Source organism: Lepidochelys kempii, chromosome 5 (genome assembly GCF_965140285.1).
Source record: "Lepidochelys kempii isolate rLepKem1 chromosome 5, rLepKem1.hap1, whole genome shotgun sequence".
Classification (NCBI taxonomy): Eukaryota; Metazoa; Chordata; order Testudines; family Cheloniidae; genus Lepidochelys; species Lepidochelys kempii.
This window is the reverse complement of record NC_136384.1, coordinates 61,460,988-61,477,231: the sequence shown is the minus strand read 5'-3', so window position 1 is coordinate 61,477,231 and position 16,244 is coordinate 61,460,988. Positions and strand designations below refer to the sequence as shown.

General features: G+C 40.5%; 1 protein-coding gene across 3 annotated transcripts in view; it reads right to left on the bottom strand.

Annotated features, from left to right (window-relative positions):
* Positions 1-1,082: 1,082 nt before the first annotated feature.
* FAM81B (family with sequence similarity 81 member B) overlaps positions 1,083-16,244 on the bottom strand; it is a 62,619-nt gene continuing 47,457 nt past the window's right edge. For 2 of the 3 annotated variants that reach the window (XM_073346214.2, XM_073346215.2), the window contains 4 exons: positions 14,902-15,008; positions 10,278-10,413; positions 4,696-4,885; positions 1,083-1,923 (listed from right to left, as the gene is read on the bottom strand). In XM_073346214.2, coding sequence (XP_073202315.1) covers positions 1,790-1,923; positions 4,696-4,885; positions 10,278-10,413; positions 14,902-15,008 — 567 coding nt within the window. In that variant the 3' untranslated portion in view covers positions 1,083-1,789. The remainder of the gene's footprint in view (positions 1,924-4,695; positions 4,886-10,277; positions 10,414-14,901; positions 15,009-16,244) is intronic. The other variant, XM_073346216.2, reaches the window with a different exon arrangement.

Genomic DNA, 16,244 nt, shown 5'->3' with positions numbered 1-16,244 from the left:
TAAAGAGGCTATGCAGGGCCCCTGCCTGAGGAACTTTTCCCTGAGTACTGTCCTAGACAAACATGGAAAACTACGTAAAAGAACAAATGGACACAAATCAGATGTCAAGAATTATAACATTCATAAACCAGTCGGAGAACACTTCAATCTCTCTGGTCACGCAATCACAGACATGAAGGTCGCTATCTTAAAACAAAAAAACTTCAAATCCAGACTCCAGCGAGAAACTGCTGAATTGGAATTCATTTGCAAATTGGATACTATTAATTTAGGCTTAAATAGAGACTGGGAGTGGCTAAGTCATTATGCAAGGTAGCCTGTTTCCTCTTGTTTTTTCCTACCCCCCCCCCCCCCAGATGTTCTGGTTTAACTTGGATTTAAACCTGGAGAATGGTCAGTTTGGATGAGCTATTACCAGCAGGAGAGTGAGTTTGTGTGTGTATGGGGGTGGGGGGGATGTGAGAAAACCTTGATCTATGCAGGAAATAGCCCAACTTGATTATGTAAAGAGTTGTCACTTTGGATGGGCTAGCACCAGCAGGAGAGTGAATTTGTGTGGGGGGGTGGAGGGTGAGAAAACCTGGATTTGTGCTGGAAATGGCCCACCTGTTGATCACTTTAGATAAGCTATTACCAGCAGGACAGTGGGGTGGGAGGAGGTATTGTTTCATGATTTCTGTGTGTATATAAAGTCTGCTGCAGTTTCCACGGTAAACATCTGATGAAGTGAGCTGTAGCTCACGAAAGCTCATGCTCAAATAAATTGGTTAGTCTCTAAGGTGCCACAAGTACTCCTTTTCTTTAGGATTATCTGAGTTCTATCCCATTTGATTTGCTGGAGAGAGGCTCAGAGACAATGAATTTATCAGTTGTAGTACAGAGTATCTACCACAATTGCATTGTGGTCATTTTCCCTCCCCCACCCTGGCAAAATTGTCTCCGATGTCAGTGGACTGAAATTTAGTGTGTACTAGTGCCTCAGAATCCTGGAACCTGAATTACCAGGTAAACTTATTTAGGGTTGTTTCCTTTTTTAAAGTTGAAGCAGATAAAAAGGTGTTTAAGATTTTATTTTACCCACTTTAATGATCAAGAAGCTAGGTATAACCATCACCTTCTTTCCAGGAACCAGAAAAGCAGCTTGGAAATAGATACCATATTTCTGATAATGCAAAAATCATCATCTTGCCTTTGATCGATCACTTGCACCAGTTTCCTTAGCTGCATTGAATGACTCAACTTCTCTTTATCTCGAACCCAAATTACACTGCACCAAATGTTCTGCTATATTCTAGAGAGACTGAGGCAAGGATTGCTATTCTTCCTTCAAATGCCATTGAATATTAATGGACTTAAGTATGTACATAGAGCAGTACTAGGAGAATTTATTAGGCCTAATTTTGATTTTAGTTGCAGTAGTGTAAAACAAGTATAATTTAGACCAGAACTGGGCTTGTTATGCTTAAGAATTTCAGGGCACTAAATGGAGAGGTAGATCCTAAAAATCCCAAAATAAGAGCTAATGTTTTGTGAAATATCCCTTTCAAATTTGTCAGTCCTTAATCTTTATTTTCTTGTCACACTGACCTTGCTTCAACATATTAAAACAAGACAAAAATCACCAAAACTGATTTTCTTTAGTGTTGCACTAGATCATGAAGGTTCTACTATAAAATATGATTTAAGCAGAGCAATAACATGCTATGGAGACATGAGGTTTTCTTTGTTTCAGTCTTTAAGCCAACAGTCCTGTTAAGATGAGAGAACAATGGCAAATGCTGAAAAAACTTCACTCTTCCTGAAGTTCAGTTACCTTGCATTGTATTTTTTTTATGTCTTTCTGGAATTTCTTTTTTTCTAGTTTCAGTTTTGTCATCTGTATTCGTTGGAGTGAGTTGAGAGCTTCATGAATGGACTGAAATCCTGGTGTAAAAATAGGTATATTTAGTTAAATTATGGTCAAAGATTTTTATGCAACCTTGCAGTAATTAGCTACCATTTAATCTAAAATCCATTCAGGCCATTCTAACTATCTAAGCTGTTTTATTGCATGTCATGGAGATGCTTTAGCATTTTAAATGATAACCTCCTTGTTATTGGAATCATGTCTTCATGCATACTGGGCAGCACCAAACAACTGGTAGTGCTCCCAAAATTATAGCAATATTAATGGAACTTGCATCACATTTATTGGCTGTGAAAATTGAATTCTATACGATGTCCAAAAAACCAAAAATGAAGTCCTGCTTGTATTGAAGTTACCTTTTACCAGTTGTGCAGTTTTACTGTTAAAAGCATGACTAATGCACTGTTTATCCAGTAACTCAGTTGTAAGTCTATAATCCTTACTTTTGGACTCATGAAATTCTCTAATTACATTTACATACTCTTGGAGGCATTGCTCCTGCAAGTGACAACATGGCAAGAGATCCCTGCACTTGCCCAGAGCCCCTCCTTGAAGTCAAGGGAGCGGAGTATCATCCCACATGCTAACGTAGAACCTAATATGATAGTTTTAGCCAGCAACACTGTAAAGTAGGCAGAGCCTCTCTCAGGGCTCACCCTCAGGTAGCTTCAAAGCCCTTTCCCTCTTTCTAAAGTCTTTTGGGGTTGTGATAAGGCTTGGGGCAGCAGAAGTTTGTCAGCTGTTTCCCTTTCAGCTCCTTGCGAGGTGCAGCTCCTTCCCTCCTGGTTGCCACCCCTTCCTGTGACCCGCTGTCCTTTTTAAGCTTGCTTTCTCCAACTGCCACAGCAGGCTGTGTAGCTGTGTCTATTTGATATGAATTGAGCCCAAAGGAGCTCATTAGCCTTCTCCTGATTGGGATGGGGGTGTGCTCCATCACAGACAGGGTTGTTGGAGGGCTGGTGTCTGACTCAGACAACTCATCACCTGTTAATAGGTAGCAATGTCAGACAGTGACTATAGTTCCAGTCGGGATACATAAAATTATTTCATTTCAAGCAACTGGATGCTAAACTTTTAGCTTTGGTGTGTCCCCTCCAGGTAGTGGAGTTCATGCCAAGAAATCCAACACTGAAAACAATTCTGAAGGAGAGCGAGTCTTGGAAGTAGTCACTACTTTCTAATACACTATATGGTATCACTAAGAATAAAAAGACAGTTTTGATGGAAATCATACATGCATTTTTGAGATAGGTATATAGAAGGCCCTCATAACAGTAGTATCTGAGCTCCCCCTTATCCCAAGTAAATATGTAAAGAAAGAGGTTAGAGTTGATAGGTTCCATCATTTCTGAAATAGATTTTAAAAAAAAGCTGGTATGCTTGGAAGTTTATCAACATTTCATTGTAATGTGGCTAACCAGAGACTGGAAGATTTTGAACAATTAGATTTATCCATCCCTGTTTGCAAATTACAGGCTCTCTCAAATGGGCAAACGTCAGAGAGGATTAGTTTGCAAATTTGTCAGAATAGATGTTTGATTTTCTTGCTAATTAACATCTTAACCATAGTTTCCAGCTAACCGTCCTCTTTTTAAAAATAAAGTATCTACTTGGTAGCATGACAGACGGTCACTTTTTTTTTTTGCTTTTGAAAGTGTTGTTTAATATGGAGTTCATTTGATCAGCGCCGCTCTTCAGATATGATTTAAGCAAGTAATTGGATTTTTTATAACTTTTAAATACTCTGCAAACAGATTTCTCATATTTCAGACATTTCCAAGATATCTTGGCTTTTATACTGTCTCAGCAGTGTATAAGCATCAACAGCAGCTATTGAGACGGCATAAAAATTACAAAGAAAGTGCTCTTTCTTCTTGTGTTTCTCCATACCTGTTCTTCTTGCTCTTCTTATTTCTTGTCATCCCCACCAGATAGTTAGGAAAGAAAGAGTTACTGGGGAAGTGTTTACAGAAAAGCTGGGTTTTGGCATTTTGATCTGAAGATGGCTGGATTTGGGTTTAGCCTGATTATCTCTGACATGAAGTTCAGCAACCAAGGACTTGCTGCTGAGAATGCTCATCCTTCAGCATCTGAATTTTTAAATTCAGGAATTTTCTAATTGCATCATCCTGCTAGATCCTATCTTGCCAGGTTGTGGATGGTAAGGTGGTCTTTGACATAGCCAAGCCCAAATCTGAGAAGGTCGTGGTAGAACATGACTAGGTTAGAATTTGGTCTGCAAGTGCACTGGTGGATGTCACTAGCATTCATCATAGAACACTGAACAGGTATGCGTGTGTCTGTCTGTTTAATCTAATTATCAGTGTACAGATTTGTATTGTGCCACTCTTTGTAGCAAGTTGAAACTTTAGAAGGACCTTGTTATCTGCTGCCTTAGGTGAAAATATACACAGCTACACATCATCAAGCAAAGATCTCAGTAACAAGGTTCTTGTGCAAATAGAAAGGCTGCAGCCTCCTGATTAGCTGATGACGGAAGAAAGGATTCTCACTGTTAGATGCAGTCCCTAAGGCAGAGTTTGGAAACCAGATTCAGGCCTCCAGCTACAAGCTACAAAAGGACAGTGTCACCATGGGAAAAGGAAAATGGAGTACCGGCTTGTGGTGGGCTATTGTAATGTCTGTCAGCAGTAACAGGCAGTGAGGAAAAACTATTTGAAAAATAGTTATATGGCACTAAGGAAGAAAGGCATATTTTGGTATTGTTCCCATTTGACTAGGAAGCATGTTATAGTCCTGTACAAATATAACAAATAAACCCTTCTTACCTGATCTATATTCATTCTGGATTTCCTCCAGCTCATTCCAGATCTGTCTTTCAAATCTAGTAATTCTTGCATGCAGTTTATTTTCATATTTTGTCACCTGGCTCAGCGCCATTTCACATTGCTGTGGTTTATTATTCTCTAGCTTTAGCGAGAGGTGAAGGTTTTCTTCCAGTTTCTTTTCTGCTGCTTCCTTTTAAATAGATATCATGTGAACATCACATAAATACCAAAGTTAATAAGGCTAGGTCTACACTTATGGCAGTCTATAGAGTACATACACTGAACACCCACCTAACAGGAGTATAAGTAGCAGTGTAGACTGTGAGGCAATGCTTAGGTGAGTAAAGACACACTAGAACCTTCAAGTATAGATCCCTACATAGCAGTCTACAGTCCCATGTTTACACTTGTTTTTAGCAGTGTAATATCCCACTGCCTCCCTGCTGCCGGAGCCTTTCCCTGCTGCAAGGAAAGGCTTTGGCAGTGGGGAAAGGCTCTGACAGCTCCACACTGCTGGAGCTTTTGCCCACTGTCAGAGCCTTACTCGGGTACGTGTAGTTGGACACATGCCCTGCATGTGTCCATCAGTGTTGAGAGGGCCTCAGAGGATTACATTGCTCACCAGAAAACTGGTTTAACTCAGGCTGGCCAGCCAAGAGGCAGTTTTCTTTACCTTTGAAATCCACATAGACATTATAATATTAACTAAATAAATGTTGCTGGAGCCTTATACCCATGCAGGATGTCCTCCAACCCTCCCCCATCCCCCTGAGATTCAGGGGGTGAGACAGGGTGGAATGGAGGCTGGTGCGGGGCATTTAAAAAAAACAAACAAACAGCAATTTAGTCCATGATTCACCTTGGAATTCACACTCCCCTGCAGCTTTCTGTTACTGTGCTTCTCTCACATGAAACTTCCTAGCCCAAAGTGTTAAACATTAAGGAACAAATCCAGAGCCCAGCATGAGTAGCCAGTCTAGAGCTGAAGTAGATGTGCAGTTAGGGGCTGGAGAGAAAGCTATTACACAGCTCCAGGGGGGCATGAAGGGAGGGGTTTTGTGGCTACCCTCTGCCACCTCCCCCTTGCTCTGCACACTGCAGTACAGGGAGCCTTGTGGCTCAGAGCTGTGTCACGCTATGGTCAGCATCCCCTGGTCTTACACAGCAGAATGGCATAGTTCTGCTCCCAGGGGACCCTGCAGAGGCAGTGGCAGGCTTTGCCTCAAAAATAAAATGTTTACAAACAGCAGTGTTGTTGAAACCTAACCAGAGTTTGTTTAAACCAATACACTAAACTTTGCATGTACAAATATTGAAATTATGTACAGGTGGCTGATGAAGTGAGTCATCTCCCAGAATAACCTACGGCTGTTCTGCACTCATTAAACAGTTCCATCCCATCGCATGTAAACTTCGAGCCTAATCTGTGCTCATGTTCATACAACTTCTGTATGTCACATAAGTGATGAGTAAGCAATTGTACCCTCTCTGTTTCAAAATATGTAGAGCCTGGACAACGGGATGTAATAGTTGGCTTAGCAGTTACGGCCTGATCCTGATTGGTGTCAAGTACCCCCCCAAAGATATGATCCGAACTTTCGTGAGTAGCTTTGAACACTCCATCGCCTGCTACACACTGCTGTTCCCTCTGAGGTTCTGCTTTGAAGATTCCTCGAAGTCCCACCCAGACAACTGCATTTCCAGCTGTGTTTTCATGAAACAACCACCACCACGGGACAGTTTGGCTACTCCAGAGAGAGAGAGAGAAACTATGCTCTGTCCTATTTCTTCTATTCAAAAGTAGTGCTGCAAGCTCAGGCTAATGTTGACTATGTTTTGGCACAACTTTCATATAATCTCTCTACAGAGAAAATAGCACTGCATATAGGTGTCTTCTCTGCAAAACACCCATGAAAATGCTAGTATCAGAGGCAGCAAATAATACCTCAAAGCTGCTGTGTTTTATAGGGCTGGAAATAATATTTTTAGTGTCTTCTCTATTGCACTGTATCATCAGTAGTAAATAAATTTGATTTATTCAGTACAGTAGATGATTGGATGGACTAAGTTATAGAAGCATTTTGTTCAGGATTCAAATTCAAGGACATTTTCATGGGAGTTTTGTTTGGAACTCAGTGCTATGTCCTCTGACACACCCAAGAGCATACCTGCTGCTGCTGCAAATCATAATAATGTATTTGATGTTGAACCCTGCAGCAGGATGTAGTGTATTTATCAAAAGACCAGAAAAAGCTTTCCGAGCTTTAAAAGAACTAATTAAAATGTATTACTCAAGTATCAATTCCCAATTATTCCTAGTAGGGCTGTCGATTAATTGCAGTTAACTCACATGATTAACTCAAAAAAATTGTGATTAAAAATTAAGTGATTAATTTCAGTTTTAATTTCACTTTTAAATACCCACCAAAATTTATTAATTTTTCAAATATATTGCTTTCAATTACAACATGGAATTCAAGTGTTCAGTGCTCACTTTATATTATTTTTATTACAAATATTTGCATTGTAAAAAATGATAAAAGAAATAGTATTTTTCAATTCACCTCATGCAAGCACCTTAGTGCAATCTCTTTATTGTGAAAGTGCAACTTACAAATGTAGATTTTTTGTTGTTACATAACTTCATTCAAAAACAAAACAATGCAAAATTTTAGAGCCTACAAGTCCACTCAGTTCTACTTCTTGTTCAGCCAATTGCTAAGACAAACACATTTGTTTACATTTACAGGAGATAATGCTGTCCTCTTATTTACAATGGCACCTGAAAGCGAGAACAGACAAACATTCACATAGCACTTTTGTAGCCAGCATTGCAAGGTATTTAAGTGCCAGATATGCTAAACGTTCCTATGCGCCTTCATGTTTTGGGCACCATTCCAGAGGACATTCTTCCATGCTGATGATGCTTGTTAAAAATATAATGCATTAAACAAACTTGTGACTAAACTCCTTGGGGGAGAATTGTATGTCTCCTGCTCTGTGTTTTACCCGCATTCTGCCATATATTTCATATTACAGCAGTCGCAGGTGTTGACCGAGCATGTTGTTCGTTTTAAGAACATTTTCACTGCAGATTTGACAAAACGCAAAGAAGGTACCAATGTGAGATTTCTAAAGATTGCTACAGCACTTGACCCAAGGTTTAAGAATCTGAAGTGCCTTCTAAAATCTGGGAGGGATGAGGTATGGCACATGCTTTCAGAAGTCTTAAGAGAACACCACTCCGATGCAGAAACTACAGAATCTTAACCACCAAAAAAGAAAAATCAACCTTCTGCTGGTGGCATCTGACTCAAATGAAAATGAAAATGCATTGTCTGCACTGCTCTGGATCATTATCGAGTAGAACCTGACATCAGTATGGACACGTCCTCTGGAATGCTGGTTGAAGCATGAAGGGACATATGACGACTCTTTAGCACATCTGGCATGTAAATATCTTGCAACACCATCTACAATAGTGCCATGTGAATGCCTGTTCTCAAGAAGCAGGCAGCATTATCTCCTGCAAATTGTAACCAAACTTATTTGTCAAAATGATTGGCTGAACAAGAAGTCTGAGTGGACTTGTAGAATTATGTACAAAAAATAACTGCACTCAAAAATATAAAAATCTTTAGAGCCTACATTTGTAAGTTCAAATTTCATGATAAAGAGATTGCACTAAAATACCTGTATTAAGTGAACTGAAATATTTTTACAGTGCAAATATTTATAATCAAAATATAAAGTGAGCACTGTACGGTTTGTATTCTGTGTTGTAATTGAAGTCAATATATTTGCAAATGTGGAAAACATCCAAAAATATTTATATAAATGGTATTTTATTATTGTTTACCAGTGCGATTAATCTTTTTAATTGCACGATTAATCATGATTTTTTTTAAATGGCCCGACAGCCCTAATTCCTATGAAATTTAAGATTTGGTAAGCTGGAGGTTTTGAACTGAAACATGTTTATGAAATTCTGTATAGACAAATTTTGTACATCCTATAAATCATGTATGTGATTTTTAATGTGCACTAGCAATCTTTGAGACTTGTGTTTGTAAGAACCAAAGGAAGAAGTTTGCTAAATATATTGCATTCTCTCCAGGACTATTCTTGGGATGCAAAGAAAGAATCCTTAACATCCTTCCAGCTGTATTATGCTCGAAGTTTGATTCATCAGTCCAACAAAATAAACCTTCATTTCCAGACCCTGAGAACAGGGATTTTCTGAAGCTAAGCACTAATACTGAAGAATGCTTCAGTGCCTTACACAAATCACAGTGGCTCTAGACCTTTGGTGCCTGAGCTCAAAGTGAAAGTGTGTAAGTTCAGGATGTGAATTTTGGTACTTTGAACTGTGGGCTGTTTACTATTGATAGGAGAGTTCTGGTATGGTTGGGTGAACTATGTCTCAATCCATGCTGGGGGCCACAGTATCCAGAGTTAAAGGAATAGCGAATATAAAATGTACTGCATTAGTTTTCAGGTGAATATTCCAGTTCATAGAAGGACATTGTCTATTGTATATCTTGGCAGTAATTTTGAATGTACTGAGCCCAATTACACAAAATGAAAAATTGATTTGTGGAGTACTGCATTACCAGGAATTCTACTATCACTCCTGCAAGCCTTCTCTTATCTGCATCTGTTCTACCTCTTTACTCATCTTTCATATTCTCCACTCTGCACCCCTTTCTCTCCCTTTTAGTTTCACACTCCTTTAATTCTCCCTGCATTCTTCAATCTACCCTGTTTCCTCCCCCTTGCCTCTTGTCTTCCTGGGGCTCTGCTGAAAAGTGTGATTTCAGGAAAAATATTTTGCCAGACTTCAGGTGGAAGAATTTGTTTGTTCTACCTAACCATTTTGAAGCTTTAAACACTGAAGTTCTTCAGCTATTTCTAAGATGATGGAGAGGAAGGAATGTTGAATAATATGGTGGATGTGGCCCACCTTTTATTTGTGTTTAATTTTCTAAAATGCTTTGTCTGAATACAATGATCATTGAAGGGGCAAGTATGAGACAGCTGGAGTCCTCTGTTTATTCATAGCACAGTTTCAGCATGGGTGGGAACAGCATGAGCTTCTCCATTTTGATCCAGCCACGTATCTCAGCTCTGGCTGTCAGGTACCACATGTGTAGAATGCCCTTAGCCACTCAGTCCTTGGTTTCTCTGATGAGAATGTCTGAGGATGCCAAATGTGGTAGTGGTTTTTGTGATGTGGACAACTGTCCAATGGAAAAATAGACTTAGAGCACCAAGCACAGAGACCATTAAACAGTCAGATGGTAGCTTTTGGGCAGTACCACCGTGAGATGGATTTGGAATTGACAACATAGAGACTAAAGATTTTATAGTGCATTACCAGTCCATTTCCATTCTTTGGTCATTTTACTGACAGAGTTGTGCTTCTGGGGCTTAAGGGTTTTGCTGTCTATTTTGGGGGTTTTGACTTTGCATCTCTGGAAATTTTTATGGAATCAAAAATCTTTGGGGTTTCTCTTGTAATCAGTCTGAAAGGTCTAGAAATCCATACTATTTTATCAGTCTGGGATTATAAAACATCTTACCAGTCTCTCCTTCATTGCATTAAGAAACTGATCTTTATGGTAGGCTTGTTCTTGTTCAGATCGCCTCAGCTGGATTTCTGTCCATTTTTGTTGGTCCTGAATTTGATCCCGGAGGTCATTTAGAAGACTATTCACCCTAATATTAAGAAGGTTTAATCTTTTAGCAATATATCTGAGTTTTAGTCAATGTTATGTGAAAACCTTAGTCACTCGAGTAAATTGTTAACAAGCCAGGCTGGCTTAGTTCTGATGCACGTTGTCATCTGGGGGGAGAAGATTGGAGAAGTGAATGCGTGTAATAGTTTATTTTCCCATTCCAATCAAATTTACTCTTGAAATGGATTGGTTCTATTCCATTTCTAGTCGTATCAGGGATCCAACTGGTTGTGGTCACTACAGTATCGGGCTGAGCATACCCTATATTGTTGGCACCAGGAAGAGCAGCAAAGTCAGGGCTGAGCTGGAAATGGAAACATGGAAAGACAGAATAGAAGCTTGTGAGAGTACAAGGAGATCAGTTTGCCTTGGGGGTGTATGGGAGTCTGGAAGTCCTCCAAAAAGACAGACGATAAAGTCCAGAAAGCAGACAAAGGAGGGAGAGGGAGAGGGATTGAGGCTAACAGCTCAGAAATCAGAGCTGTGAACAGTGTCTAGTTAGAGGGGGCTGTGTGCTTTAGACTTTGGTCTTTTTATGCTGCAAAAATGTGATATAATGTACATTGTGAGCTATATTACAGAGATGATTTTAGGACCAAGTTCCAGTTATAAATGTAAATTTCCAAGCTTTTGTGGGTGACCTGACCTTAAAGAGTATTAGAAAATAATATTTTCTATGCTAATTTCTGACATATTTTTTCTCCTGTAAACTGACTCCTGGAATTCTAATTTGAGTGGTACTACTGAGTAAGTGCACAGCTCTGGGGCAAGCCAGCTGGGCTTTTGTGCCTCAGTCAAAATATAAAACAGAAGCTTATAACAAAGCATTCCTGGAAGGCACATTTACTTGTAATTCTAAAGTTCAAATATCATCCTAAAAAAATTGAGAGACTTTTTTAAACAATGCTACAGGTACAGTGTTATTAGTCTGGTGGTAGAGATAATGATAATTAACAGTAACTGAGATTCTGAAAACAAGAACAGAGCAATAGTAAATGACTTGCTATACATGGAATTTGACATCAGTTCTTGCCTGTAGCTCACACCTATCAAGAGCTATTTTAAATAATGCATTGGGTCATTTTGTTATTGCTAAACAAAAACCAAACAATTGCAAGAGATTGTTTGGAAAGTTCAAGAATGAAAATTTGAGCAATTTTCTCTATCATATCAATGGACTCACTTTCTGGAAAAAGGAGCCCCCCCATTTATCAAGAAAAATGATAACAATCCTGTACTACAAGTTTTTCCCCATAGTCAGCGATAAGCCAGGGATGAATAGGCTTGCAGAAAGGAGTGGTGAGGGACCAGAAAAAAAATCAGTTCATTCATTTTCTCTGCCCACTTAAGAGCAATAAGTTTCCTCATAATCCTGCAGTCTTTCCCTACTTATAGCTATTCAAAACGCTGCTGCAAATATTTTCCTGGCTCATTGTTTCTCTGTAACATCTCTTAGCATGCCTCTACTGGCTCCCCTTTAACACAAACTAATCTTCTCTGCTTTAAGGCCCGTCATGGTTTATCCCTGCCTTACCCATCATCTTTTATATTACTACTGAGACACCACTCTTGCCTCCACTATGCCATTCTTCAGCATCCATTTGTAAAGTTTTCAAAAAGCATCTTCACATTTCCTCCCTTGCCAGCCCTCCCACATAAAAGATCCCTGTAAACAACCACTAAGCTACCTCATTGGCCTCCTTCAAAGCCCCCCTAAAACGCTCTCCTCTGCATGATGCCTATAAAAAACCTCAACAATGATTGGTCAGTTGGCATGCTATGACCATTTCTGCTCATACTTATCAGTTTCACTAGTCTATTTCTTTGAGCTTCCCCACTGTTTGTTGTATCCACCTGTTATCTCTTGTTTTACTGTTAGCTCTTTGGGAGAGGGACTGTATTTTCATTGTGCTTTATAGAACCTAGCACATCATTGGGGTCCCTAGGTACCACTGGAATGCAAATCGTAATCAGGGAGATAATATACATTTTTTTGCCAAGTGGTGTTGCTTAAGTGCTTTTCCTGGAAATGTTTTTACTTGCTCCTGAGAAAATACACTGAGTGTATTGAGATCATACAGATAGTATGGTACAGTGGTCAACCTGAGCAATTTAAAGGGAGTCAGGAGGGGAGATATAATTGGTATTACTGAAAAGTGAGTGGGTGAGTCACTTGACTGGAATGCTAAAGCTCATATTTAGGAAAGAGTGGGCAGAAGAGGGTGGGGGAGAATGGCAGTCTGTGTCAAAGATACCATTACATGCTTTAGAATTTGACAATTCAGAAGGGCAGGATCTGTTATATGTACAGATCAATGTGCTAACTGAAATCACAAGATGGGGAATTTGCCTGTACAAGTTGTGAATTCTGATCAAGGATATGAAGTGGTTCTTTTGAAAGGACTGTATTTTTGAATACCTCTAGGTGCATGTGGCTCCCATCCTTGCTGACGTGGGCTGTGTCACATCCTTCCCTGACCAGGTTCAAAAGGTGTTAGAAATTGCTAGCTACCTGTTCAGGTAGAAGCATCTTGAGACAATAGGTTAGTTCAAGCCTAGGAGAACCTGTCATATCCTATCTCTCTGAAGGGGGCTGGTGAAGGAGAGAGTAGAAAATTTCCAGAGAGGACAAAGCAAGAGATGGCAAACATTTTGAAAAGATTGGGGGGGGGGGGAGAAGAGAAGAGAGAGAAGAATTCTCAGAGTCACACAGGACCAAGGAGAAGAGATGGATGTGTTTTCTTAGTGGGGGTGTGGGGGCAATTTAGCTGAGGGACCAACCAAGATCAAAGCAAACTCGCCTGCAGAGTGAGCGAATGAGAGAGAGATGCACTAAGGTTCAGATAAGTCATGTCACTGCAGGGGAAGGGTCCTGGGTCTCCCAGAGGACCCTGGCACCAGCACAAAGAATGGTCCAGAGTGGTAAAGAAACTGAGTGAGTTGGAGGGGAAGGGGAGGGAAGCATATAGGGTTTATTTTTGTCTGGATCTGTAAATTTTTCATGTTAAGTAAGAGCAAATGTATTTTAGACTCCTGTGCAAAGTGTCTGTTGTGTAGACATCTCACATGCCCCTTGAAGACAAGCTGTAAACCTAGCAGGTGTGTTTAAGCTATGGGGGAACCAGAGGTGTCACCACTGGTAACAAGGATTGGTCCAGAGGCTGCTCAAGACAATCTGCCTCCTCTAGGCAAAACTTCAGTGTGTGTCTCCCCTCCACCTCCTAGAAAAGGCACATTGGACTTTTTTGGTGGGGAGTGTGGTGAGCCTTCCAGTAATTGTAGTAGAATTGGGGGAGCCAAGTGCCAGGTTGCAGTGCCATTCACTCAAGTTTAGCCTAGTGTCTCTCCATCATGATGTGGGGAGGGGCTAGCTGGGTAAAATTTGAGTGAGCAGCATTGTGACCTGGTGCATGGGGTTGCAGCATAGTTCAGGTTTGGCCTGGCTGCCATGATACCCTAGGCAGCTGCCTAGTTTGCTTGTAGTTAGAGCAGCCACAGGGCTGGGCAGTGGGACTGCAGGGTCTCAGTTTGCAGAAAGTTAAGTAAGGGATCCTTACTGAGTGTGAGCCTAGACACCTCGAGCTGGGGCAGTGCCTGGGCTCCGTTCAGACTCTGGAGGGATTCAGCATTTGGATCCCCTCAGAGCAGTCTAGTGAGTGTCCAAGAGGGGGAGCTCATCTAGAGCTGTGACAGGGCTACTGGGTAAGGTTGTGTTACCACCTAACCACACAAACGCAGGATGAACAGCTCCTTAAACATCTTTTTATAAGGTGTAGAAAGAAAAAATGTGAGAATTTATTTTAACACAAAGTATTGTAAGCAAGGTGGGGGTAATTCTATAGTAGACCTCATTCTGATCGATAAAGCTGAATTGGTCACTCCACTAAAAATTGATGGTTGCCTAGGTGCAGGTGATCATGACCAGCATATATTTCCTGATGCCCTAGCATAGCTACAGCGTCTGCCAGACCTAAAGGTCCACCTATTCCCCACCCTTCCTGCCCACCTGCACAAATGGGTGAAGTAGCAGCTCTATGGAGCCCGTTTCCCTTCCCATGCTGCTTCCAATGGCATGGGTAGCCGGAACAGGGGTATGGGGGGGTACCTTGATTTCCTGTACACCCCTGTGCTGCCACACTAGCCAGGCTGCAAGTCAGCCATAAATGTTATGGTAAATTGATCAAATGTGGCTAGTGCCTTTTTGAGTATGGTAAGCTTCATTGACTTTTGAATTTGTTGTTTTTTCTGGGTGGCATTTGGTGGCTCTTCATTTTAAGAATTAGTTTTTAAAACAATATTATTCAATTCTACATTTTTAATAGATGACTGTATTGTGTATGTCTTCCCTCAGCATTTTTGCATGTATATAAATCAATCTGTTTTGCTGTTTCATGCCAACTCCATCATCAGACTAAAGCATTCAGAGTGCATTAATATAATTAAAAAACCCAAACTTTCCATCACCTACTTGAAATCCAGAAGTTGCAATTCATGGTGTTGATCCCCCTGGACTGTCTTTAAATGAGAGCTTTGCTCAGAGTTGGAAGTCTCGATCTTGTCTAATAGCCGCATTACCTAATGAAAATTCAACAGGGAATGTTTTCATGAGCCAAACTATCAGCACTTACATTAACTACACATTATTGCTACAGGAGCTGGGCAATCAGCCTGAACTTAAGATGGGTGTGCAACTGAAAGTGCTTTTTCCAAAAGTAATTTCACGGCATGCTAAAGTCTAGCAGTCAAACTTCTGGCTGTATACTCTGTACTCTTTGGACCAGATTCTGCAAGATGCGGACCACCATTTAACTCCTATTGAGGTCAGTGGGGACTGAGCCCTTTATAAGGTAAAATTCGTATATACAGCTACCTATCGTGGCTCCCAACTCTATTTACAATGCATGATGATTCACTGGTAGCATTCTTTATAGCATTCCAAATACTTGATGCTAAATGGTTTTATGTAGAGAATCCAGGATGCAGGTCTACCTAAATTGGGAGACCAAATCTGAGAAAATTTGAAATACCATGAGTTTGATTATGTTCAGTACATTTGGCAGATGAATTTAATTAGGCCCTAATGTAAAGGCTTTTTTGAAGTTCATGCAAGACTTTAATCATGAGCTAAAAATCACCTACTGGGAAATTATAATTCATTTGGCAATTAGAAAACTGTATATGGCAAATGTAATCCCAAACTAAACAGGGCCAATTCTGCCACCATTATATACTGTTAGTACCTTAATCCATAGGAGTAGGATCATTGATATCCACAGGACTACTTAAGGTGAGTCAACTAAGACCCACAGTGATTACATTGTTTTCTGAACATAAGAACAGCCATACTGGGTCAGACCAATGGTCCATCTAGCCCAGTATCCAGTCTTCTGTTCATTCCCTCTGGCATTGACCACTGTCAGAACAGGTAGTCATCAAGTGACCCATACCTTGTCACCTATTCCCAGTAGGGTGACCAGGCAGCAAGTGTGGAAAAATCAGGACAGGGAGTGGGGGGGGGGGGGGCTAACAGGAGCCTATATTAGAAAAAGACCCAAAAATCGGGACATCTGGTCACCCTAATTCCCAGCTTCTGGAAAACAAAGGCTTGGGAAACTTCAGAGCATGGTTTTTGCATCCCTGCCCATCCTGGCTAATAGCCATTGATGGACCAATCCTTCATGAACTTATCTAGTTCTTTTTTGAACCCTGTTATACTCTTGGCCTTCACAACATCCTCTGGCAAGGGGTTCCACAGGTTGACTGTGCACTGTGTGAAAAAATACTTCCTTTTGTTGTTTTAAACCTGCTGGC